Source organism: Panulirus ornatus, chromosome 10 (genome assembly GCF_036320965.1).
Source record: "Panulirus ornatus isolate Po-2019 chromosome 10, ASM3632096v1, whole genome shotgun sequence".
Classification (NCBI taxonomy): Eukaryota; Metazoa; Arthropoda; class Malacostraca; order Decapoda; family Palinuridae; genus Panulirus; species Panulirus ornatus.
Genome location: NC_092233.1, coordinates 5,384,510 through 5,409,202, shown reverse-complemented (window position 1 = coordinate 5,409,202; position 24,693 = coordinate 5,384,510). Strand labels below are relative to the sequence as shown.

Genomic DNA, 24,693 nt, shown 5'->3' with positions numbered 1-24,693 from the left:
ATTCCCATCACACACCACCCACTGCACAAATTACCACACTACCATTTGTCAACCCTGAGAGTCACAGCTTCCCACGCCAGACAACCCATGACCTTCCACTCACCACCCAAGGCCCACCATACACCATCCAGGGCCCTCCACACAACACCCAGGGCCCTATACACACCACACAGGGCGCTCCATACACCACCCATGGCCTTCCATGCACTACCCATGGCCCTCTACTCTCTACCTATGGCCCTTCGCCCACTATCTCTAGTCCTCTTATCACCTCCCATGGTGTTCCATCCACCCAAGGGCCTTCACATACCACCTATGACCATGTACTCACAACTATGGCTCTCCACTCACGTGCCATGGCCCTCCACCCACACCCATAACCATCCACACACTACCCATGGTCCACCACTTACCATCCTTGGCCCTCCACTCACCACCACCCATACCCCTCCACACACACCACTGCACCGCCCTCTACTCACCATCCACACTGTGCCGCAGTGAGCGAGGAGCAGCTGGCACTTGCCGTGCTCCACCGGTGGGAGGAGGTGCCTAAGGTCGGATGCCGCCTGGTGCCAGAGCACATCGAAACCAGACCCCTGTACAACCCAGACAAGCCGGGCATCGAGCAGGTAAGGCGGCGACCATACTCTGGCTTATCGTATGCAGTTAGCTTACCTTCTAGAACCCCCGGCGGACTTAGCAGTAGCTAGATGCCTGATAAAGATGTTAGGTAAAGATAACAAAAGATAAAGATCACCTTATCTCGTGAATAGCTAAGAAGCTTAAGCCGAGATAAAAGTCATCTTAGCTTTTAAGTCATTTATGAAAGCCCCACACGAGATGTATTCTTGAAATTCGAGTTTGAAAATGAAAATTACAGAAATATCTTACTCTGAAATATCCACCTTTTGGTTCCTTTGTAACGTATAAAAAAAAAAGGGAAAAGTTTTCAGCGCTTGTAATAACACGAGTGTGTCGGGTCACGACAGGGCAAGGTGGAGATGTGGGTAGACATGTTCCCGATGGACATGCCTCTCCCGGGGCCGCCCCTGGACGTGACGCCCCGGAAACCCAAGAGCTACGAACTCCGGGTCATCATCTGGAACACGGACGACGTCGTCCTGGAGGACGACGCTTTCTTCACAGGCGAGAAAATGTCTGACATCTATGTCAAGGGGTGAGTACACGTCAGCAACATATATGTATATATATATATATATTTCTCTTCTTTATTGGGTGGTTAGATAAAGGAAAGTCAAGTTGGGGACAACAACAAATAACACTTGAGAGTAAAACTGGATTGTGGAGGTTTACTGGATTTTTTGAGTGTTTTTTTTTTTATGTACTTTGGCTGCGTTGTTCACATATCTCCAGAATAATGTGTGTGTGTGTGTGTGTGTGTAGGGATGAAAGTAGTAAAGCTAGGTTGACAACCGTTCATTGTGTACATCTGGTGGAAATCTCCCAGGAATTAAAGTTCCCCTGGGGAGGAAAATGTGCCCCATGAAGGTGATGATGGTGTATGGTCGAGACTTGAAAATATTTGTAGTTTGTGTCTGTCAACGTCTGATTTCTGCCACATTCATTGTGTCGCTTCTTTTATACACGAACTTTATCTTACCTTATTGTGTATCCTCTCAAGAGGATGCCAGATGAGTGGGAACTGAGACGTATTTTGCCAGAATCTGTCTTGGTCAAGGCTGCTTTGTGTGTGTAGCACTTGTTGATATGGTGTACTGTCAAACCTTGTGATTTTAGGGTGTGGTTTTTTTCCACAGTTTCCCCGGTGCTGTGTCTAGTTTCATTCTATTATATTACTGCTACATTTCACTTTCCTGAGTTCCACAATTGTCAACTTGGTGACGTATGTTCTATGTTCCATTCTATGTCACAGTGGTTGAGTCTAGTGGATGCATTTTACTATATACGGCTGGTTATGGTTCGGGATTTCTATTGAAGACTATTATTTTTGTGGTGTTGTCTGTAAAAAAAAAAAAAAAAACAATGTCTATGCTCATGTTCCCGCTAACGAGGCAGTATCCGCTGCGTTACTTATAAATAGCTTTGGTGGTACAGTGCTACCTTGATGGACCCCACTAGGTAATGGAAACTCTTGTAGTGTTGCCGTATCTATTTACCGTGGCACGAATTCTATGCAGTTCACTCCTAAGACTCTGGCAGCAATTGTTTCTTCGGCAGAGATCGAGATTATCAAGATAGTGATCATGCTCCTCCAGCATCCATACTGATGGTGGTTTGTACGTTTTGGTCTTGTAGCTGCATTTCCCTCGTTCTCCTGAAAGGACAGAGGCCTCTCCTTTCTTAGGGGGATTTCTGGCATTTCTGGTACTTGCTATCATCGTCATCCTGGCTTCCTCGACTCTTTTCTGCGTCTTTTTTCTTCGGTTATTAAGTGGTCATCCGTAGCTCTGATGTTTCTATACTTTTACTGAAAGACGACTCTCACAGGACAACTAAGTTCTATAGTCTGGTGTGACACAGTTCAGTCTGTTCTGAACCTTTGACTGTTTTCTCTGCTGCTGCATACCACATATCTATGACCTCACCTTTTCTAACTGTGTTCCTCACCATTAAGTCAGTATGGGGAGTTCAGAATCTATGATTTCTTTGAACTGATCCCAATTTTCTTTTCAGCCATTGTCGTGTCTTAGGGCTTAAGGATCAGTGCTACTAATATGATCAGTTACATATGCATATGATCGCTACACAGGCGACTCCCTCGTGTGTGATACAGACGTTATGAATTTTACCATTTTAGATTATGTGTGGGGTTGTGAGCGCAGAGTCATCCATATAATATGGAGAGTTGTTGTTGTATATGTTTTATTATAATTGTGTGATGTGACGTACAACATGTCCGAAAAGTGTTGTTGAAGACTCCTGTGTTATAAGGGGTCATATATGCTTGAAATGTTGCAGTAATTCTACATTTTAGGCAGCCATCTCTGACGCTGTGGGATTGAGGGGGTGGGTAGGTTGTCAGGTTCCACCGAGGTCTGTAGTTTACTGTGAGTATATATCAAGAGTTCTGAAAATCGTCAATTTTCGTCGTAAACCTATAGTAATAATAATGCCTTCCTCTTCGTGGATCTGGCCCCTGAGATTGTCTGGAATTCCAGAGGTTTGATGATTTAATAGAGCCTGGCTGTTGATGAGGGTGCGACATCCGATGGTTCTTGCATGCGAGAACGATTTTGCCTGTTTATACAGCCTTGTAGGATTTACGGTACTTGTGAAGCTTTATATAAACATTCTCTTTGATGTTTCGTTTTCTTTTTCGCCTCGGCTGGTGTTACTAGGTACAGGGCAGGTGGTTGGGATGGGGGTATAAGTAAGAGTTGCCGGACTGTCTTTTAATAAGCTGTTCCAGGGTTACTGTATTCATTCCCGTGGTTCGTAAAGTCCATTCGTGTCCGGGGGTTGTTCATAATCCAAGGTCGTAAGCTGTGGTCTGGTTGGCTAACCTTGTGGACAAATGTAGTAGGGGTGACTGTCTTTGATGGCGAGGGTTAAATGGTAAATCTGGTCCCCCTCTCTAGTCCAGCTCCCGTATGCAGCTGGCTACTCCAACCGTGTCTGGTGTTTTGTATTACTTGTGGTGAATTCCTCTATAACATGATTTTCCTCTGTGATTTTGTGGGTTCTTACGATCAAGTAAATGCTTCAACGGCGAGTGTTAGGGTTAGGTTGTACTCTCCTGTCACTGCGTATGCCACTACAGGCGCAAATCTAATTTCCACCTGTCGCAAGGCACTCGGAAGAATTTCCCGCATCGCAGTTTGGAGGATGCTGGCGAATGCGTGATGTAGGTGTGCATAAACAGCGTTCATTTGTTCCAGAGTACACTTTATTTGGGGAAGCTGCCTCTCTGACTTTTCATCTGATGGCAGAGTACAGATATCAATCATATTCGTCAAGGATTGAGTATAGGCAGATGATATTTACGTCAAGGATGAATACAGATTTCCTTTCGCTGTAATAAAGAGGAGTAATAGATGCTCGACACCTGGGTCAATAGGCGAGTGCAGATGATCGACGTCTAAACAAAAAGGGGAATGTTCTACCATCCCCTGATGCTGTGACGTTTTATGACAGGTGTTCGATCATTCGTTAAGGAATCTGATCATGAAGTTCTGAACCATTCTGTACAATAAGTAGATAACTTATGTTTTTTCAAGGACCTACTTCGTGTCCTTGAAGCAAGAGCCCCTTTCCCTGCGTGAGACACTCAGTCGTTACCTTCTGTAACAAACCCGTTTTGTTGATTCAAACTAAAAGATTTATGCCATGAAGACGTTTTCTTTTGACTTAACAGGTGTTTTTCTCTTGAAATATTTTCAATGTTTGTATTTTCTATTCTTTTTTTAACATGTAACAATTAGGCTCCTTTGATATTCAAGCATAGTTTTGTGTAATTCTCAAAAATGCATTTCTTAAAAGAAAGATATATATATATATATATATATATATATATATATATATATATATATATATATATATATATACACACACACACACACACACAACTAGTGTAAATATCATTATGAATTTCCAAAGCTGATCTTTTGGTTATCAACGCACATCACACTGAGCCAGACATCACGCCCTTGTGATCTATTTATGGTGTGTTGGCTGACGGTTCACGAGTTTTTTGACCGATCACAGAATATCACCTGCGTTTCCCTCCAACCTGACGGGTCTAACGTACTAATTTCTAACCAGTTTTTCCCCTCTGGGTCTTTTTAAAGTCTGTAAGCGAAATTTCTTTTTATCTGTCGACTGTGGCAGTGTATATATATATATATATATATATATATATATATATATATATATATATATATATGATCGTCGACGGTTCATAAATGATTGGCTGTTTTATGTATGCAATCATTTCGTTATGGTTATGTGATCGTTCAAAGCAAATGGTGTGAACACTGCCTGGGATGACCCCGTGACCCGCCCGCCCCTACACACACACACACACACACCTTTGCTAACCTGCATCTCTCCCATCGCAGGTCACTTGCTCCCAATATTAGGAGACAAAGAGGTTTCTGGAGGTTTGTGCCTTGTGAGTGCCTCACTGGTCTTTTCGTGCACCCTTTCTCTTGGCACTGTGTTTTGACCTAAGCATCCTGGGTCCTTGTGATCGTTATCAGCTGGTGAAGGCAGGTCAAGAGAACCTTCCGAATGCTTCTTGGAAATCGGGAAATTCCTGCTCCTTAGTCATTCGAAAAATTGAAGAGCTTTTTTGGGATGTACAAACCCGTGCTGACCCACGCTGATCCTTAGAGAAATTTGGATAACCTGGTTTAATTGGCAGCAGAACAGGAAAGGAAGGTGAACGGTCGATATCCGCTGGGAAAAAGTGCTTGTGATCTGGGGCTGTATGTGAGAAGGCAAATGAGATATGGGGAGAGAGAGAGAGAGAGAGAGAGAGAGAGAGAGAGAGAGAGAGAGAGAGAGAGAGAGAGAGAGAGTACTATGACAGAGAGAATTGCTTTGAAGGATGTGAATAATGATAAGGGGAACAAGAAGACAAATGAGGGTGACATTAAGGGGAAGCAGATAGGCAAGCGGTACCAGCTAGAGGGTCGTAAAAGGAGACGGAAAGAGTATTTTGAAGGACTGTTGAGTACATTAGATGATTGGGAGATGAATGTGTCGTGTGTTTCGGACGAGGAGGATTGTGAAGTGAGAGAGTGTCATGTCGAATGCGATGATAACGAGTAAGGAGGTAATGGAAGCCTCGCGCAAGACGAAAAATGATAAAAAGCGGCAGGAGTGGACGGGACCACAGGTGAACTCCTCAATAAGTAGGATGACGGCATTGTTGACTGAATATTCTGGTTATTCGCCGTGTGAATATTCCAAGAGAACATCTGAGAGCTGGAGGAATGTACGTACAATACGATATCCTTGTGTAAAAGCAAAGCGGTCTAAAATGAATGCTCGAGATTTAGTTATAAGTCCCTTGAATATACTTGGTAAGATGTACATGAGGGTGGTATTCGAGATGGGATTGTGGTTCACACAGCAGATGAATGGGGAGGAGCAATGTAGCATCAGAAGTATAGGATGTGTGTGCATTCAGATAGGGGAGAGCCTCATTGGATCCTAGTGAAAGAGGATTTGAGTTACGAGTGTGTGATGTCACCATGGTTGTTTGATCTGCTTATGAACGGGGCGAATTAAATACGGCGAGTGAGGTACATGCGAGGATCTTGGAGCAAGGAGTCCCGGAGAAGAGGTCACTGTAAATATAGTGTATCAGTACCTAACCCGCATTTCCGAACTCCTGTAGATATACAGCTCGTTAACCTCTACTGTTTGACCCACTCCCTTACGACCATTCGAGGTACAAAGGTTTTTGATACAGTAAAATATTTTTAGATTCCCCCATAAGAAAGCAGCCATGTGTTATACCCATAGTTCAATCCTGTTTTTAGCTATAGTGACAAGTAGTTTTTCTCTCGTAGGAACATAGAAGTTTTATATAGATTTCGGTATAGAAAACACACTAGATGCATGTAGAGAAAAGGAGTCCTCTCTCTCTCTCTCTCTCTAGTATCTTTTTTTCTTCCCTTCGGAGGCACAAAGCTGGTCTGTTGATGGATGTCCTCGTGTGAAACGTGGAAATCTGAATTTTTCGTAAAATAGAAAAGTATTTTGGGTATGTTTAAGTGTTTGTGTTGCATATGTTGGTGTGACGAGTGTTTGTGTCTTGTTGTCGTCCGTGTTTGTATTGCGGTTGTGTTGATGCCGTCCGTGTCTGTGTTGAGCATACTTGGTGCCATCCGCTTTTTGCGTACGTTCGTACCGTCCGTGCTTTAGCTGCGTATGTTGGCGTCGTCTTTGTGTTGCGTATGTTGGTGTCTTCCGTGTATTAGTTGCGTATGTTGGTGTTGTCCTTTGTCTTGCGTACAGTAGTGCCGTCCGTGTTGTGATGCGTATGTTTGTTGCCGTCCGTGTTTGTGTTGCGCATGTTGGTGTCGTCCATGTTTACCTCGTGTTTTTGACGCTCCTGTTTACATGGTACGTATTTGTGTCGTCCCTGTTTACATGGTTCGTGTTTGTGTCGTCCCTGTATACATGGTTCGTGTTTGTGTCGTTCATGTCTACATGGTACATGTTTGTGTCGTCCATGCTTGTTTAAAACACGCTAGTGTCGTCCATGTCGTCCAGTTGGTGTTGTCCGCGTTTGTGTCGTCTATCCTTTTCCTGGCGTCGTGAGGTGTCGCTCTGATGTCGTTGTAGACCATTGATGGATGGTCTTCCCTAACAGCCAGCCAGTGACCCTCCACACCTCAGAAAGCACCCGGCTACTGTCGTCTTAACACACTCTATACACACATCACCCACACTCTCATATCTCTATCACCACGACAACCTGCACAACACACCCTTCCAGTGTCGTCCCAGCACACCTCAAAGCACCAACCCCGACGACGACACACACACCCACACCTACCTACACCACAAACGCACCCTTCCAGCGTCGTCCCAACACACCTCAAAGCACCAACCCCGGCGACGACACACACACCCACCCACACCTACACCACAAACGCACCCTTCCAGCGTCGTCCCAACACGCCTCAAAGCACCAACCCCGGCGACGACACACACACCCACACCTACACCACAAACGCACCCTTCCAGCGTCGTTCCAACGCACCTCAAAGCACCAACCCCGGCGACCCCACATCCACACCACAAACGCACCCTTCCAGCGTCGTCCCAACGCACCTCAAAGCACCAACCCCGGCGACGACACACACACACACCCACCTACAACACAAACGCACCCTTCCAGCGTCGTCCCAACGCACTTCTACACCACACCCTGAGCATGATATTGTCCCCAAAGTTAACGAGATGCAAACGGACCCTCAACCAAGGGCGTCTCAGCTGACGTCAGCCAGTGATATCCAGACTGACGTCAACCAACGGTATCGATGCTGATATCATAGTGATATCCAGTGACATCGACCACCGACATCCATAGAGATGTCAGCCGATCAGGGACGTCAGGACTTCTCCACGATGCAGACTATATTCTCGGCCTTTCGTCTTCCTCATTAGATAGCCATGTTAAGCTTTCTGTTGCCTTAGTATCTTAAGATATTATCTTTTCAGTAGATATTCTCTGATAAAACCTTAGCTTCTTCTCCAGCACTTTTAACACAGTCCAGCTTACAGTCTTTGGAACACTTGTTTAGATCTTTTTTTCCGTAAAATTTCTCGCCAGTGTTAGTTCTAGTGATCACCTGTTTAGAAGTGTTAAGTGATGCTGTATCAAGATTCACATACTTAAGTAATGTACATCAGATGAGTCACTTAACAGTCGACTTGCTATACCGTTCATAAAACATTTGCGTGATTTTTACGTAACAAAATTTGTCCCGATCCACTTGTGGTACGTGGTAAAGTTTTTTCAAAATTTCCATTTCTTTTTCGACCTTTTATATTTGCTCCAAGTTTCTGGACCAAGTTTTGCTTATAATAGTATGAAAAAAATCATTTATCTCCATATTTTGCATATGCCAAGTCTGTTATGGTTTCCTGTATGGTTTTTCATAGTTCCTTTCCAGTTATTCATCTCCCACTTCTGTTGCATCAGTCACAAACATGTCGTCTGGCCTTGAGTTATCTTTTAGATACCGCATCCCTCTAAATGCTTCCTAAACTCTCCTTCCATATTGAAAGTGAATGACGTTTCCTGCCACCATTACGTATTATAATCGTTGTCTTGTGTCCAAATGTACTGCAACATATTCTTTTTGTGTCTCTCTCCATGTAAAGCAAGCACTTCACTTTACCATTTTATCAATTGATGCAAATTGCTGATATTTTGTCCTGCTTGTGTCTTCTTCAGTCTTGTCTAACCACACCCACACACACTAGATATTAGAAATGTTTTATTGTTGTTGTTGTACAGAACATCATGATCTATATAGCTAGTAGAGAGACGAGATTCTAACATTGTGCATTGAAAGTAGCATCCCCTTTTCCACCACCCTCCCCCAGTCCCTCCAGTGGCATCTTGGCATTTGTTGCAGTTGTTTTTGATGACAGAAGTGGTTAGTACTACCACTGGGCACACAGGGTTGTGGCCAGGGGGGTTAGTAAATCTTTCATGTAGTTTTTTTCATTAGAAGCAACAGCCCTGTCCCTATAGTAACTACGTCCCTCGTGATAGGTATGACCCCCACAACAAGATGTGGCCAGAAGTCTGATGTAAAGGACCCGTATAGCAGGTGTGGCTGAGGGTTAGTGCTATGCCTAGCCTGGCTCTTATCGCTGGGACCAAATTGGCCGATAATAGTTTCTACGCTTTTGAATAGTCACTCATTTCCCACAAACACAGAAAACTCTGGGATAAGCTCCACCCGACAGCTGCATTAGAGTGAAGGATGGCAGACCCTCCCGTAGGTTCACACTGTAAGAGTCTGAGGTTAAACATTAAATCTCATAGGCCATAAACCCCCTAAAATATCCTAGAACACCTTACTATACCCCAAAGAAAAACAAATCCACAAACGTAGAAAAAATATCCTACAAAATTCATATAACCTCGAAAACCCCTTTGATGACCTATAAACCCCAAATATACCCATATCATCTAAGAATTCCCAAGTATAACTCAGATCCCTTAGTCTTCCTATAACCCCTGGCCTCCAGAAACCACCAAGATGGTGATAGATATCTGGTATCCTGAAAAGGGAGACATCTCTATCCTGCAGAGGGTGAGAGATCTTCCCCTCCAACTACCTCATCCCACCCGATGCCTCCGTTGGGACGACCATACCTAAGACTCACTCCCTCACCCCGATCAGTGTCCACCTCTGCCAAACCCTCACAGTGATTTGGAGACTTCCCCATGACTCTCCCTCTGTCTCTCCAGGTGGCTGAAGGGTCCTGAGGACACCCAGTGTACGGACATCCACTACCGCTCGCTCACCGGCGAGGGCAACTTCAACTGGAGGTTCGTCTTCCCCTTCGAGTACCTGGTGGCCGAGGAGAAGATCGTCATCAGCCGAAAGGAATCGCTCTTCTCCTGGGACGAGACCGAGTGCAAGATCCCCGCCAGGCTAGAGCTGCAGGTGAGGGCTGAGGAGGAAGGAGCAGGTGTGGTAGGTGAGTGTGGGGAAGGGGACAAAATGAATGGGAGAAATACAAGTTGGTGCGTAGAGGGTTAAGTAGTGGGAGGGGGGGGGGGATGGTTGCGTAAAAGGACGGGTGAGATGGAAAGGGACTGTTGATCGTCACTCAGAGGATGGGACAGTCGAATGGGAGAGAAATAGGTAAGGGCAGAGGGAAAGGTAGGAAGGAGAAAAGGTCACCTCTAAACCCTTACCCTTGATCGTCAAACCTGACCATCATCACTACGAGCACCAACCCCTGACCAGCGCTCCTAAACATTACCCCCCCCCCCCCCCACCAATCACCCGCGCCCGTCACCCCCCTAACCATCACCTCTGACCGGTGTCTTAACCCCTCCCCCAGGTGTGGGACGCTGACCACTTCTCTGCTGACGACTTCCTCGGGGCTATCACGCTCGACCTAAACCGTTTCCCGCGCGGAGCCAAGAACTCCAAGATGTGCACCCTGGACATGCTGAAGACAGACGGCACAGTACCTATGGTCAACATCTTCAAGCAGCGCCGCGTCAAGGGATGGTGGCCCTTCTACATCAAAAAGGAAAATGAGGAGATGGAACTCACGGTATGAGGCCATTCTCACATCAGGCCTTTCTCATCAACCCATTTTTCATGAGATTCTAAAGAGGATATTTTCAAGGATTATATAGGAACCTTTCTCATAAGGCCAGTCTCATGAGACCATTCTCATGATATAGTCCTCATAAGGCCATTCATACTCATGGTTTTTCTTTAATAGACAAAGTCTGCTTTCCTCGTCTGGCCACACACAGCAACTTTAGGATTCCAGCTCTTCTTGAAATTTATGATATATATATATATATATATATATATATATATATTTCAGGTACAAGTCCACAGTAGACAGTCGTGTGCAGGGTGGGTAGTCATGCATCTTAAGTTATTATAAACATCCAGTTCAGTACAGAAACCAGTGATCATGTGTCTTGAAGATCCTTATCAAATCGAGAATGTTTGGTCTGGTGTTTGTTTTACAGAATTTGTGTGAGAAATGCTTAAGAGAAACAGAAGGATTTTATGTGGCATAATGGATCTGGAGAAGGGATAAAATAGGGTTGATAGACATGCCTTGTGGAAGGTAAGGTGCTAGAAGCACTGAGAAGTTTTATCAAGGGTGTAAGGCATTTGTACGAGTAGGAAGAGAGGGGTGAGTGATTCCAAGTGAAGGCTGGACTGCGACAAGGGTGTTTGATGTCACCATGGCTATCTAATTTCTTTAAGAATGGGGTGGTGCGGGAGGCAAATGCTAGAGTCATGGAGAGAGGTGCAAGTATGCAGTCTGCAAGGGTTTGAGGGGGCACCTGGGAAGCGAGTCAGTTTGCTGATGACATAGCACTGGTGAGAAACTGTAGAAGTTGCTGACTGAGCTTGGAAATGTGTGAAGGGAGGAAGTTGAGAGTAAATGTGAATAAAAGCAAGGTTATTAGGTTCAGCAGGGTAGAGGGATAGAATAGTTGGGGTGGGAATCTGAATGGAGAAAATTTGGAGGAAGTGAAGTGGTTTAGACACCTGAAAGTGGACACGACAACAAATAGAACCATAGAAGCGGAAGCGAGTGATAGGGGGAGTGAGAGGGCAAAGAATGTGTGGAGAGGTCGTTATCTGGCAGGGAGAAAATGGGTATGTTTGAAGGTTTAGTAGTCCTGATAATGTTATATGACTGCGAGGTATGAGCTATGGGTGAAGATGTGAGGAGGAAGGCGTGTCGGAAATTATTTTTACTTGGAACAATATGTGGTATGAGGTGTTTGATCGAATAAGTAAAACAAGGGTAAGAGGGATGTGTGGTAATAAAAAGTGTGTGGTTGGGAGCTTAAAAGGGTGTACTGAAATAAGCTGGACATATGGATAGAATGAGTGAGGAAAGATTGACAAACGAGGATACATGTGTTAGAAGTGAAGGGGACAAGGAGAAGCGGGAGACCAGATGGAAGGATGGAGTGAAAAAGATGTTGAATAACTGGGGCCTGAACATGCAGGAGGGTGAGGACGTGCATGCGATGGAGTGAACTGGAACGATGTGGTATAAAGGGGTCGACGTGATGTCAGTGGACTAAACCATGGCATGTAAAGGACTGTAAGACATGGCTGCGAATAAAGAACTGTGGTTTCGGTGCATTACACATGACAGCTAAAGAATGAATATGAACGTCTGTTGCCCCTTTTTCGTCTGTTGCTGACACTACCTCGCTAACGCGGGGAAGCTGCAATCAAGGATGGTAAAAGAAAAAATACATATATTCTCTCTCTCTCTCTCTCCCCTGTGCTGACTTGTTACGTCTCTCTCCTACAGGGTAAAGTGGAGGCGGAGATCCACCTCCTGACGAAGACGAGGCGGAGAAGAATCCAGCAGGCCTGGGGAGGAATGAGCCAGATCCCCTGGAGAAGCCTAAGTTAGTATACAACTTTTCGACTCCTTAGTGTAGCCCGTCATGAGTCGACTCCCGCCCTGGGCCTCCCAAGCCACACGATATTTGGTCTTCAACCTGTGAATGTCGTTATAATACGTATGGGTATATTTGGTTCGTACATTATCAAAAATCATATCAGAAATTGCTAGAAAAATAAACCCAAAGAATATTTTTTTGACATACACTAAGCTTCAGAAAAATAGCTCTTACATAGCTCTTTCCCCTCCTCGCGAGAGCCTCACAATAATGATTATTATCAACCTACTCTTAACTTGCTGAGGAGATTGTGGGTCAGTCCTGTGGTCCACTGTATGTACACATCTTCCAAACCTTTCACCAAAGCGTTATCTCCATACAACGCAAGATCATGGAAGCTGTGTGTTTGTGAGGGATTAGCGATATGGAAGCCTTGAGTATGGGCTCTTGTCACAATAACATCCCGTTCTCTGATGTACTTGTCCCGTGTACAGATTGAGGAATAAATGAATAAATCACGGTTTATTGGATTTAGGCAACCATCCGGCTGAAAACATGCGGTTGACGCACTACAAATATTACAGGACTGGAAGGCCATGATAGTTGCTAGTTCACTCATCATACAAGAGCCTAAGATTAGGGCGAGCTGGATATTTCCTCACTTAAGATAAGCATATGAGTGAGGTACATAAGTTTAGATAGCCAGTGCGGCAGATATTTCAACACTTTTGTGTCCAAGTGTAAAGGCACATTTACGTGGTGACTATGTGTGATGTGGTATGTTGGCACATTGATTCTGTAGTGTAAGATGAGCAGAAATATATTAACATTCTAGGTATACATTTATCATAAAATTTAAGTCATGTCATCAGCAAAATATGATATTTAGATCGATAGACTTTCTCAAGTCCAGAACCATACCTGCATTCTGTTATGATGATCATTTCCCCCCCCCACAGTAACGTTTATACCGTTTCTTGCAGCCGACCGGACGCCTCCTTCATGTGGTTCCTCAACCCCATCAAGAGCATCCGCTACATCATCTGGCACAACTACAAGTGGGCCATCATCAAGCTCCTCCTCTTCTTCGCCCTCACCATCTTCTTCGTCCTCTTCTTCTACTCCGTGCCGGGCTTTACTGTCAAGAAAATCATTGGGGCGTAACGCAAGGTCCCTCGCCTCAACTGCTGCTGTAAGGGAAGGAGAAGAGAAGGAAGGTTACAGGATTCATGGACTCGGCCAGGATATGACACTCGGTCAGGGGGGGCCCCTGGCTTCAACTCCTGCAGGGATGAAGACCACCAGATGCGTCTCGGCAAAGGGTACTCGAGCCACATCTCCTGCAGGGACGGACGATGGAAAGCCCTGGGGTCAAGCTCTTGGTGGCGCCATACCATCTGGGGCTCCTACCTGTGAAATGTGAGGACGATCACCTTTGGATCATTAGAAACACGACACAGGATCATCACGAACGGGAAAAGACAAGTGTCACGAACAAAACAGTTATTGTTCACGAATGATGTGATCCTGGAACAGTGGTGTGTTTAGTAGTGGTGAGAAATGTGATAAACCTTGATGAAATGTGTTGGTAATCTAGCCCCGTAATACACCCAGCCTTCCCTCACACCCCATCGCAGTCCTGGATCTCAGCCAAGATACTCATTTGTGATATCGTAAAGCTATTTGTTAATTTAGTTTCTATTACATACGAAATGCAATTTTCTTTCCTAACTGTAGCTACGCTTTGAAGTGAGATAAATGTTAACATTGTCACTCCTAACCCTAAACATTAGATACAGTTTTAAGAAGATTATACATCAAGCAGTCACGATGGCGCCACACTAAATTCAAAAGCAGATTAGAGTCATTAACTTGTTACTGATGCAAACCATTACTGAGGGTCGATAAGATGGGGACGCTGCCATCGCTGGGGCGTTAGCTATCCCAGTGTTGTGACTGGTTGAGGTGGGCCCCTCCGACCCTGACGTTGTCAACCATGGGAGGGAAGAGATTCCGTCTGATTTAAAAAAATAAAAACATTTATCATTAATACGTTTTGGTGTCTATGAGATTCGCTATGCACTGTCATGATAAACTCGTTTCCAGTAATTCTACCATTCCGGAGGACAGAAGTGTTTGTCCACCGTCAAAACTCTTACTGATGTATGTAATATAATAATCTTTTTATGCAATTCACATCGTCAATGTATCAGAAATGTGACGCTGAAGTATTCCATGTGATGCCGTCACAGTTTTGACTGTGACAGCATCACCACCCGCCTCCACCACCTCCCAACCAGTCAGTGAGTGACTTCATATACACACGGTCAGTCTGTACATATACATACACACACACAAGAATCCTAAGACATTAATTAAAGTAACTACTGGAAACTCATACCTGTGTGGACGTTGCCAGTTAGTGCCCATACGACATATATCCATTTACTCTCAGTTCAGCGTTCACAGAGTAATCTAGTCTAAGGTATAAGCTCCAAGAGCCATAGTGGATAATGTAGAATATTTATATGAATTATGGACCAAAGCTCCCATGATGTTGCCTTCATACTCACCCTGTAAACATGTGCCCATCTCTGCTAGGAAGGACGAGTGCAACCCACCCAAGAGGAGCTGGACCGTCCCTCTGGCGGTGGGGTGCCCAAGCTGGCCATCACCATCCACCTGTAGGCATTTCTCCCGGAGTGTCTCCTCTGGTCGTTGTTACACGTAGAACACTCCGCCGTTTCTCCCCTAAATAGCAAATCAATCAATGACAATAGAGTCGGATACGTTATATTGTATCATCTACCACACCAGAATTTCAAGAAGATATATTTTGGCCTGAGGAGCGTTCAGGTGTGTTTCATACGCTGTAAAGAGGGCGTAAAAACATTGGAGGGTATGTGTCTGCTATCCCGAAAAAACAAAGGTTCGAGTCCCTTTCCTCGGGGTTACAAGCATTAGAAGGCTCAATATGAACCTCAGAGAAGATAAACAAAGACAATAACTTGACGGAAGAGACTCGAATCTTCGTCATTTCACTTCCCTCTCGTTAAACGAAGGTTCCCAACTTTCCCAGCATCTAAAGGAACACACCTGAGCGCAAGACCAAAGATTCCTTCATCACTGGGTTGCCATCTAGCACAATGTAGTTCTGAAAGGCCATTCCCGACGACGTGTGTGTGTGTGGGTCTGTGTGAGAACCTCGGTATTCTAGCGAGCGAGCATTCCCATGTGTTGTAGCAAAGAGGTTATTTTTGTAGCGAAGATTCTATTGTTCCTATACGATATTCAAACACTTGTAGCTTAGTTTGTTGAGGGTATTCCTGAATTAACTTGAAACACACAGTTCCACGATTGGTTCAGTCCTTCTGTTCTCGGTCCCTCGCGATGAGAGTTCATCATGTGTTCATTGTTCTAGACCAGACAGACTCACGGTCGAGTAGGGAAAGGTCATTTAATTTAACAAGAAGTTCTTCTCTCAAACGTTCTACTTGTTCATTCAAGACCTTCGCTGGGGCGCTCAGTGAACGAGTTCTTTTCTAAAGTTAAGGAACTACCATGATTTCCCATCAGTCATTTCGTACGAAGAAATCTTCTCATTCGTACATCCTTCATGATTTGTGTTTGACCCCGAGGTCTCTAAAAGATGTACTACAGCACCAAGTAATCCTGTCATTTATCTCGCTAAAACTCACGTAGTAACTCATTACTGATCATAAATGACAATGACCTATTATCAGCCGTGAATGTTTGAGTGAGCATGCGTGTGAGAGGTGTCTTGAACTGCATTATCACATATCATACGTACTCCCCCCCCCAGCTATATGAATATATATATATACAAAACTTTTTAATCTACCTGTGAGGCGATGTTTCATATTCAAGCGATCTAGGTGTCTTAAAGTCTCCTCGTCAACCTGCACATTCAGTGGGACTGGTGCCCCCCGCCTTCGCTTCCTGTCAATACAGCTGTCTCCTAGAACCTACTCTGATTCACAGATTCAGTCGGACTGGTGGTGCTTCTTATTTGTCAATACATCCCCTTTCCGACTCATGAATTCAGTGGGACTAGTGCCGTAATCTAAATGCTCCTGTTTCTCTCTGTTACTTCCAAATTCAACTGAAACCAGTGCCCCAGTGTTTCTCACATGTAAGCAGAGTGATTCCCTTGTCCTCTTGCATCCCGCTACTAGTCTCTACATAGGACAGGTCACGCCCGATGAATCCGGTCAGCATCTTAACCGGATATGATGCGCATGCGCATCATTCAAAACAAAAGATTCGCCGTATAATGGTGTGGTGCAAAAATTCACGCGTTTTAAAATAAGTACGTCAAGGAAACTCAACCAATATTACTCTTATAACAGGTCGAGAGTAAGAACAGTAGGGTACTAGATTAGAGGCATTGGTGGTATTTGGCATGTCCAGTTAGCCAATCAAATGATCGCTCTCTTCGGCTCTCAGCCAATCAAGTGACCGCATTCATCAGGCGATGCCTTTTGTCTATATAATTAGTGACGGGTCCAGTTTAATCTATAACCTTCCTCCGGAGTTGCCACATGCCTTCAAATTTCAGTGAGACTGGGCATCCTACCCACTCGTTATCGCACCGCAACCAAAATAAAATAAAAAAAATAGCCATTTTACGAAATGTATTGACATCTTAGAAGATTCTGTGACCAAACTCTCTGTAGTTTTTGACAATATGTGGCGTCCCAAGGGCGCCAGCTGCTACGACATATGTGTAAAATACGACGACAAAGGTGACAGACGCAGACGGGTGGCACGACAGAAGGAAAGAGACGCCAGAAGATGACAGACAAAGATACGGGGAAGGTTATAGACAGAGACAACATTACGCTACAGACACACATGGGTGCCACAGCGCAACAGACCAACACACACACACAGCACAAGATGTGACAAGCCACAACCCTGCAATAACCACGACCCATCACAAGCAACAACTCTGCAACAACCACAACCCATCACAACCACAACCCAACGGACAAGCACGACAGATAAGTCAAACCCAACGGATACCCACGACGAAGCAGACGACCATGGCAGGTGACCACAGCACAACGCATAACCACGAGTGACAACACAACAAACGACCACAACACAACAGACAATCAAGACGCGACTACAACACCGGACGACCACAACACAACAGACAACCACGACGTGACTACAACGCAGGACGACCACAACAGACAACCACAACGTGACTACAACATAAGACGACTATAACACAACAAACAACCACGACGTGAGCAGGACCCAGCAGGCAGCTGAGCAGGAGCAGCAAGGGGGGCACCACGCACCACACTTCTCAGCACCACCTTGCCTCCTGAAGGAGTGCTCGCGGCTCCTTCAGGAACTCAACCCCACAGGCGCCTCCCGTGTGTACAGGACCTTCTGTTCTCCCTGGTTTTAATCACAATCCTCTTCTTCCTTATCCTAGTTCTCCCAATCTGTCTCTCCTAATCCCTCTTGCTCCCGACCCTTATTCTAAATCCCTCTCGTTCTCCAGCTACTATTATTCTTCTTCTTCCCACCACGTCTGTCTGTCTCTCCTCCCCCCTCGTCTGTCTCCTCCTCCTCGACAGTCTCCACTCTTCCCCCTCGTCTGTCTCCTCCTCCTCGACAGTCTCCTCTCTTCCCCCTCGTCTGTCCCCTCCTCGACAGTCTCCTCTCTTCCCCCTCGTCTGTCTCCTCCTCGACAGTCTCCAAAGCCCAGGTTGTGACGCGAAGACAACTTGGGCTGCCTCCGAGCGGCGGTGGAACGCGACCGGATCCTCCCTCCCTAAACCCAAACTATTCGTCTGAACACCTCAAGATAAAACCTATGTTGACATCAGAGCAAAATTGAAGTGCGAGTCGCTGATCAACAAACCCACGTTGAACTTGCAATACTAAGAGGTTAAGTTCTACTGCAAGTTCAAATGGAGGCTGTCGAGACACAATTAGATATCCTTTTCCCCCCCTTTGGTATGAATAGATAAGTCTTATCTACGCGGTATCTATTTTCATCTCGTGTCACCATTTTTTATCTTCACCACACTCGGGGACGCCCCAGGTTCGCTACACTGTACCACAAGCTCTTTACATTGAGTCTTCATAGCATAACTGAGTATGTACATAATGTAAATAAAATATTGACTCATGTACACAGTAAAAAAAAAAAAAAAAGAAAAAAGAAAAGAAAATCGAAATATTGTAAATTGAGTTTGTTATTGAGTTTTGAAAGGCATGAGGGATGTTTTCTAAAGCCTCTACTGGTATGGACCACAGACGCTGGGACCATCTTTGGCGTTGCTGGGAGATAACTGAAGACTATCCCAGAGTGTCGGCGATATAATTTTCAGTACTAATAAATACACGGTGTAAAATATCTTCGTTTCATTCTCCCGTCAGATTCACCTCAGTGCCAGTCTGGGGGGAAGGGGAAGAAGGCGGGAAAGTCCTGCTGAACTTGTCTGTAGCGTTCAAGTCTGATGATCGCTCATTTTAGTCTGTGGTCTTCAAGGCGGTTGCTAAATGAAGTCTGTTAGGGAAGACTTGTCTGTAAGACTTTGGGGAAAGTTCTGAAAGCTTGTAGTCTGTAGTGATCAGTTCTGTAGACACACTGTAATCTGTGGCGTTCAAGTCTGAAGTTAAGAACTCCAGTCCATGGTGTTCAGATGAAGGCTCTTGTCGTAGTCTGTGGAGGTCACCTGAAGTTAGTTACTGTAGTCTGTCGTGTTCAACTGAAGTTAGTTACTGTAGTCTGTCGTGTTCAGCTGAAGTTAGTTACTGTAGTCTGTCGTGTTCAGCTGAAGTTGGTTACTGTAGTGTGTGGTGTTCAGCTGAAGTTAGTTACTGTAGTCTGTGGTGTCCATTGTAACGTTTTTCATGCACAAAGTTAACTTACTGTCCCCATTCATTCTCTAGCTCACTTCTAACAATCTAGTCAGTTTTCTCTGGCTCACTTCTAACAATCTAGTCAGTTTTCTCTGGCTCACTTCTAACAATCTAGTCAGTTTTCTCTGACTCACTTCTAACAATCTAGTCAGTTTTCTCTGGCTCACTTCTAACAATCTAGTCAGTCTTCTCTGGCTTACTTCTGACAATCTAGTCAGTTCAGGAAAAAACGAAATATGATTGAAATAGTTTTCAAGGTACGATAAGCTCTTCAACAGACTTGACTCCCTGACACTTCAAAATCGAACCTGTTTAAACTTACTAGTGAACTGTTCAAGGTTGAACTCCTCCCTAGATTGAAAATATATGTTAAGGAGCTATAGTTTGAGGAGCAAGTCTTCCCTTGCTATGGGTCAATGCAGATAATTAAGCTTTGCCTTATAACCTTTCAGTTTGCTCCCTTTTTTTTTCAAGGAAGGTAATCAATTCTGAGGTACAAATCCTAGATTATTATAGTTACCATCGAAACCATCCAGTTGCGGTGACTCAAATGGCCTAAATGTGGCACCTCACATCCCTTCCCTTCCCTAATAGCGTCATCCAATCTCTGTACAGCCAGGTCTCCACGCCAATCACAGCGCAGTGGCAGTCCTAACTAACGAGAGGTTGTTTGAGTCCATTCTCGTTGTGGCTAGTCATTAGCGAGTGGGGGATGGTCAGCATTCTGGTTAGGAAGGGTTGAGGGAAGGAGAGAAAAGAAGGGGGGAGGGGATAGAAATCCTGCAATGGTTGTGGGGGGGTGTGTCTGTGGAGGTGGTAGGGTGGTCAGCGGAGGGAGAGAGAGAGGGATGGGGTGGGGTCGCTCCTCCTCTCTCTCTTCCCTTCCCTCCCACCCGACCACCGCTCCCCAGGTGCTGGGCGGGGCCGCCGTGGGAGGGATGGTAGTGGGAGGTGAGGAGGGTGTGGGTGTAGCCATATGGGGACGGTGTGGAGACAGGTGAGGGTGAGAGGCGCCCAGGACTATAGTCTGGCACCGTGTAGCAGCTGGTCGGTCGCTCCCTCCTCCTCCTCCTGCTCCTCCTCCCTCACCACACGCATATACACACACTCACACACCCTCAGGACGTCTTCTCTTGTGTTGCCTGCCCGTCAGGTCAGTGTTGCAGTGGAGCCTCCTGTATCACAGTGTTGCTGTGATGTCATATGTTAGCGTCGGGGCTGTGGTGATGTCACGCAGTGTGGCGGGTGATGTCATCAAGTGGTGTGGGGATGTCAACCACTGGTGTCACTGCATGAGGTGTTCATGTTACGTGACATCACAGGGGTAGTGTTGAGATGTCAGGTCCGTGCGTGACATCACACAAGGTTATGGTATGATGGTTTTGCATGACACTAAGTGATGACATCAGGTCAGGCACTGGTGGTGTGGTGTGCCGTCATGCAGCCGTGCTCTGGTGTGACCTCAACGATGCAGTGATGTGACCTCATTTCACAGTGCAGTGATGTGATGTCACACCGTGGTGTGACGTCAGACAGCGGTGACATGCGGTGAGGTCATGCACCAGGGCTCATGACGTAACATCCTGCACTCATCAGGTATGGTGGTGTACCGTCACGCGAGATCACCATACACTGGTGGACTCGACAGTGACGTCGTGTGCAAGTGTTACGGCGTAACGTCTTACTGTACTGCCGGGGGGTGTGACGCCATGCAGGGAGCCATGGTGTGCTAACATCATGCACGGGTGTTTGACCACGACAGCATGATGTAGATTTGTGGCCAGATGTTACGCGAAGGCATCAAGCAGTGTTACTGTGAGGTGACGTCCAACCTCTCTCAGTATAGGGAAGTGTTGAGGTCCTAACGTGACGTCATGTGTCGGTGTTACGGTGTGACTATATTCATTAGTGCCGTAACGCTTGCTTCATTTGGTGGGGCTGAGATGTGGTGTTATAGTGACGTTACCTAGTGGTGCTGTGACCCAATGGTGTTATAGTGGCGTTACCTAGTGGTGCTGTGACCCCAATGGTGTTATAGTGGCGTTACCTAGTGGTGCTGTGACCCAATGGTGTTATAGTGGCGTTACCTAGTGGTGCTGTGACCCAATGGTGTTATAGTGACGTTACCTAGTGGTGCTGTGACCCAATGGTGTTATAGTGGCGTTACCTAGTGGTGCTGTGACCCCAATGGTGTTATAGTGACGTTACCTAGTGGTGCTGTGACCCAATGGTGTTATAGTGGCGTTACCTAGTGGTGCTGTGACCCCAATGGTGTTATAGTGGCGTTACCTAGTGGTGCTGGGACCCCAATGGTGTTATAGTGGCGTTACCTAGTGGTGTTGTGACCCTAATGGTGTTATAGTGGCGTTACCTAGTGGTGCTGTGACCCTAATGGTTAGACTGACGTCATCTAGTGTTGTTCTGACGTAGTGTTGCAGTGACATCATCTATTGCTGTGTTGTACGGTTACGTCATCTAGTGGTATGTAACGTGGTGTTGGAGAATGACGTCATTTAGTGTTGCTCTGACCTGTTGACAGTGACGTCATCCAGTGGTGCTATGACGCGGTGTTGTAGTGGCGTTATCTAGTGGTGCTATGAAGTGGTGTTGTAGTGACGTTGTCCAGTGGTGCTATGACGCGGTGTTGTAGTGGCGTTATCTAGTGGTGCTATGAAGTGGTGTTGTAGTGACGTTGTCCAGTGGTGTTGTGACGTGGTGCTGTAAAGTGACGTCGCACAATGGTGATATGAAGTGGTGTCGTAGACTGACGTCATCTAATGAGTTTGTGACGTGGGGTAGGAGAGTGACGTCATCCAGCGGTGCTGTGACGTGGTGTTAAAGTGACGTCATGTGGTGGTGCTGTGACGTGTATCGTATATATATATATATATATATATATATATATATATATATATATATATATATATATTATAAGAGGTCACAGTGGTGCGTGTGATTAAGTGTATGCATAAAACCACTAGGAAAATGAAACACGATAAGTTCCCAAGTGTACTTTCGTGTAATGATCAAATGATCGTCAGGGGAGATATTGTGGTGGTGAGGATGTCAGGCGGTCCGACGTCAAGCAGTATTGTGGTGGTATGTATGTCAAGTGGTGCGACGTCAAACAGTAACAGTGTGGTGGTGGTGGTGGTGATGTCAGGTGGTGTGGTGGAGCTAGATCACACAGCGGTGTCGTGTACACAGTCACCAGCACAAAGCATTTCAATCAACAGGAATCACCAGGAGCTAAGCTGTCGGGGGACGACTTTGCATCAGGGGGACGACTTCCCCGGAGGAGGGGGACGACTTTGCTGGAGGAGGGGAACGGTTGTGTAGGTGGGGAGGGGAACGACTTTGTAGGAGGAGGGGAACGACTTTGTATGAGCAGGGGAACGACTTTGTAGGCGCAGGGGAACGACTTTTCTAAAGGACGAGTACGACTTTTCATGAGGAATGACTCCTCTGGAGGAGAGATTGACTCTCAAGGAGGGAGGCGGCTCGTCAAGATGAGGAGGACGACTCACCAACAAGGGCACGACTCACCAGGAGGGAGGCGACTCACCAGGGGAGGGCGACGACTCAACAGGTTGGGAGAATCATCAATTCATCAACAGTGGTGCTGGGGTGAAGGTCGCTGATCACCTAACCCTCCCTACTCCATTAACGAGGCCCCTTCCTCTCAGGGAGGTTCAAGTTCCCTTAGACACACCAGGTCTTCTAAGAGGGCCCGTGCCTCCCTGGGTTCCCCTTCCTCCCTTAGGTCCCCTTTCTCCCTGGGATCCTTGCCTCCCTGGAAGACCCCGGTCATCCTAGAGGGCTCCTGCCTCCCTGGAGGGCCCCGGTCTTCATGGAGGGCTCCTGCCTCCCTGGAGGGCCCCGGTCTTCATGGAGGGCTCCTGCCTCCCTGGAGGGCCCCGGTCTTCATGGAGGGCTCCTGCCTCCCTGGAGGGCCCCGGTCTTCATGAAGGGCTCCTGCCTCCCTGGAGGGCCCCGGTCTTCATGGAGGGCTCCTGCCTCCCTGGAGGGCCCCGGTCTTCATGGAGGGCTCCTGCCTCCCTGGAGGGCCCCGGTCTTCCTGGAGGGCTTCTGCCTCCCCAAGAGCCCCCTGCTTTCCAGGAATGCCCTCTCCACTTAACCTTCCACCCATTCTCCAGTGGGTTCCATACAACTCCTGTAGATGGTGTCGGGAAAGCATAAAAACCCCGTCAGTATCTGTCTCAAGCTCCAGTGGCAGCAGTGTGGAGCCTCCACCCGTCACTAGTGCCTCGGGTTCGACACTTTATATCACCTCCCTTGCACCTCTGCCTCTCATTAATCCACGTCACCGTGTAACATGAAACATCCGGAACCCACGAAGAGCCACACTTTTATCGTCTCGTGTCACCCACACTCACAGCAAGTCTTTCCATGATCCCGACTGGATCTTGAACAACTTTGATCTCCGTCCTTCGCTGGAGTATTGTGGGTTGTACATGGTGCTCCTGGGAATCTTTTTTCCTTGTATGATTGTAATTTATTGTCCCTGAATGTAATACGATCCTCCTTTTTTTACATTAGCCTTTTCAACACGGTGTTGAACCCCAGAAGATCTCTTGTCTTCCTCTGGAACCAAAAGACAAACATACACGCTCATGGTTTCTGCAGGGAAGAAAACATATATCAAATGAATATGAAGATAAACCAGCCTCTTGATCCCCGTTGTCGTAATGCTATTACTCAAATATCACAGCTACAACAACGTTGTTTGCTGAGGTCTATATTTAAGAAAGTATAAGGCTGTTGAAGGCTGATCATTCCGTTATCAGTACTTGAGGAAAATACTGAAGAAGTATTTTCTTGGAGTGCTGTCTTACGCGTCGAAGCCGTGACGCCCCCGTCATGCTATTTCGCGTGTCGGAGCAGAGGACATTGGTCCAGGTTGCAAAATGAGTCATGGTGGTGTTTACCGAGGAGGTCAGTGAACCCTCGAGTCCGGCAGGTGGACGACCTGGAGATGTTCACATCACTGGAGAGTCAGACAATGGTCGAGTTTCTCTCGTGATGCGGAATCCTGCAAAAAAATGTCCCACTGGATGATGACGTCTGACGTCCTGCCAGCCTAAGAAAGACAATCCAAAGTTGGGGTTCCCGTCTTAGGCGACGAAGGTACAATTGCCTTAAGATGTAATACAAAGATAAATAGCTTC

The 24,693-nt window shown here is 46.2% G+C and overlaps 1 protein-coding gene and 1 long non-coding RNA gene across 2 annotated transcripts in view; one reads left to right on the top strand and one right to left on the bottom strand.

Annotated features, from left to right (window-relative positions):
- LOC139750745 (otoferlin-like) overlaps positions 1-14,645 on the top strand; it is a 425,902-nt gene extending 411,257 nt beyond the window's left edge. The window contains 7 exon segments of the mRNA XM_071665450.1: positions 502-632; positions 993-1,180; positions 9,932-10,130; positions 10,534-10,752; positions 12,502-12,532; positions 12,535-12,601; positions 13,579-14,645. Coding sequence (XP_071521551.1) covers positions 502-632; positions 993-1,180; positions 9,932-10,130; positions 10,534-10,752; positions 12,502-12,532; positions 12,535-12,601; positions 13,579-13,759 — 1,016 coding nt within the window. The 3' untranslated portion in view covers positions 13,760-14,645.
- A 563-nt stretch (positions 14,646-15,208) lies between these two features.
- The window catches only part of LOC139750748 (uncharacterized), an 84,020-nt gene continuing 74,535 nt past the window's right edge, over positions 15,209-24,693 (bottom strand). Inside the window, exon 4 of the long non-coding RNA XR_011713210.1 lies at positions 15,209-15,346. This is a non-coding gene — a long non-coding RNA (uncharacterized lncRNA). The remainder of the gene's footprint in view (positions 15,347-24,693) is intronic.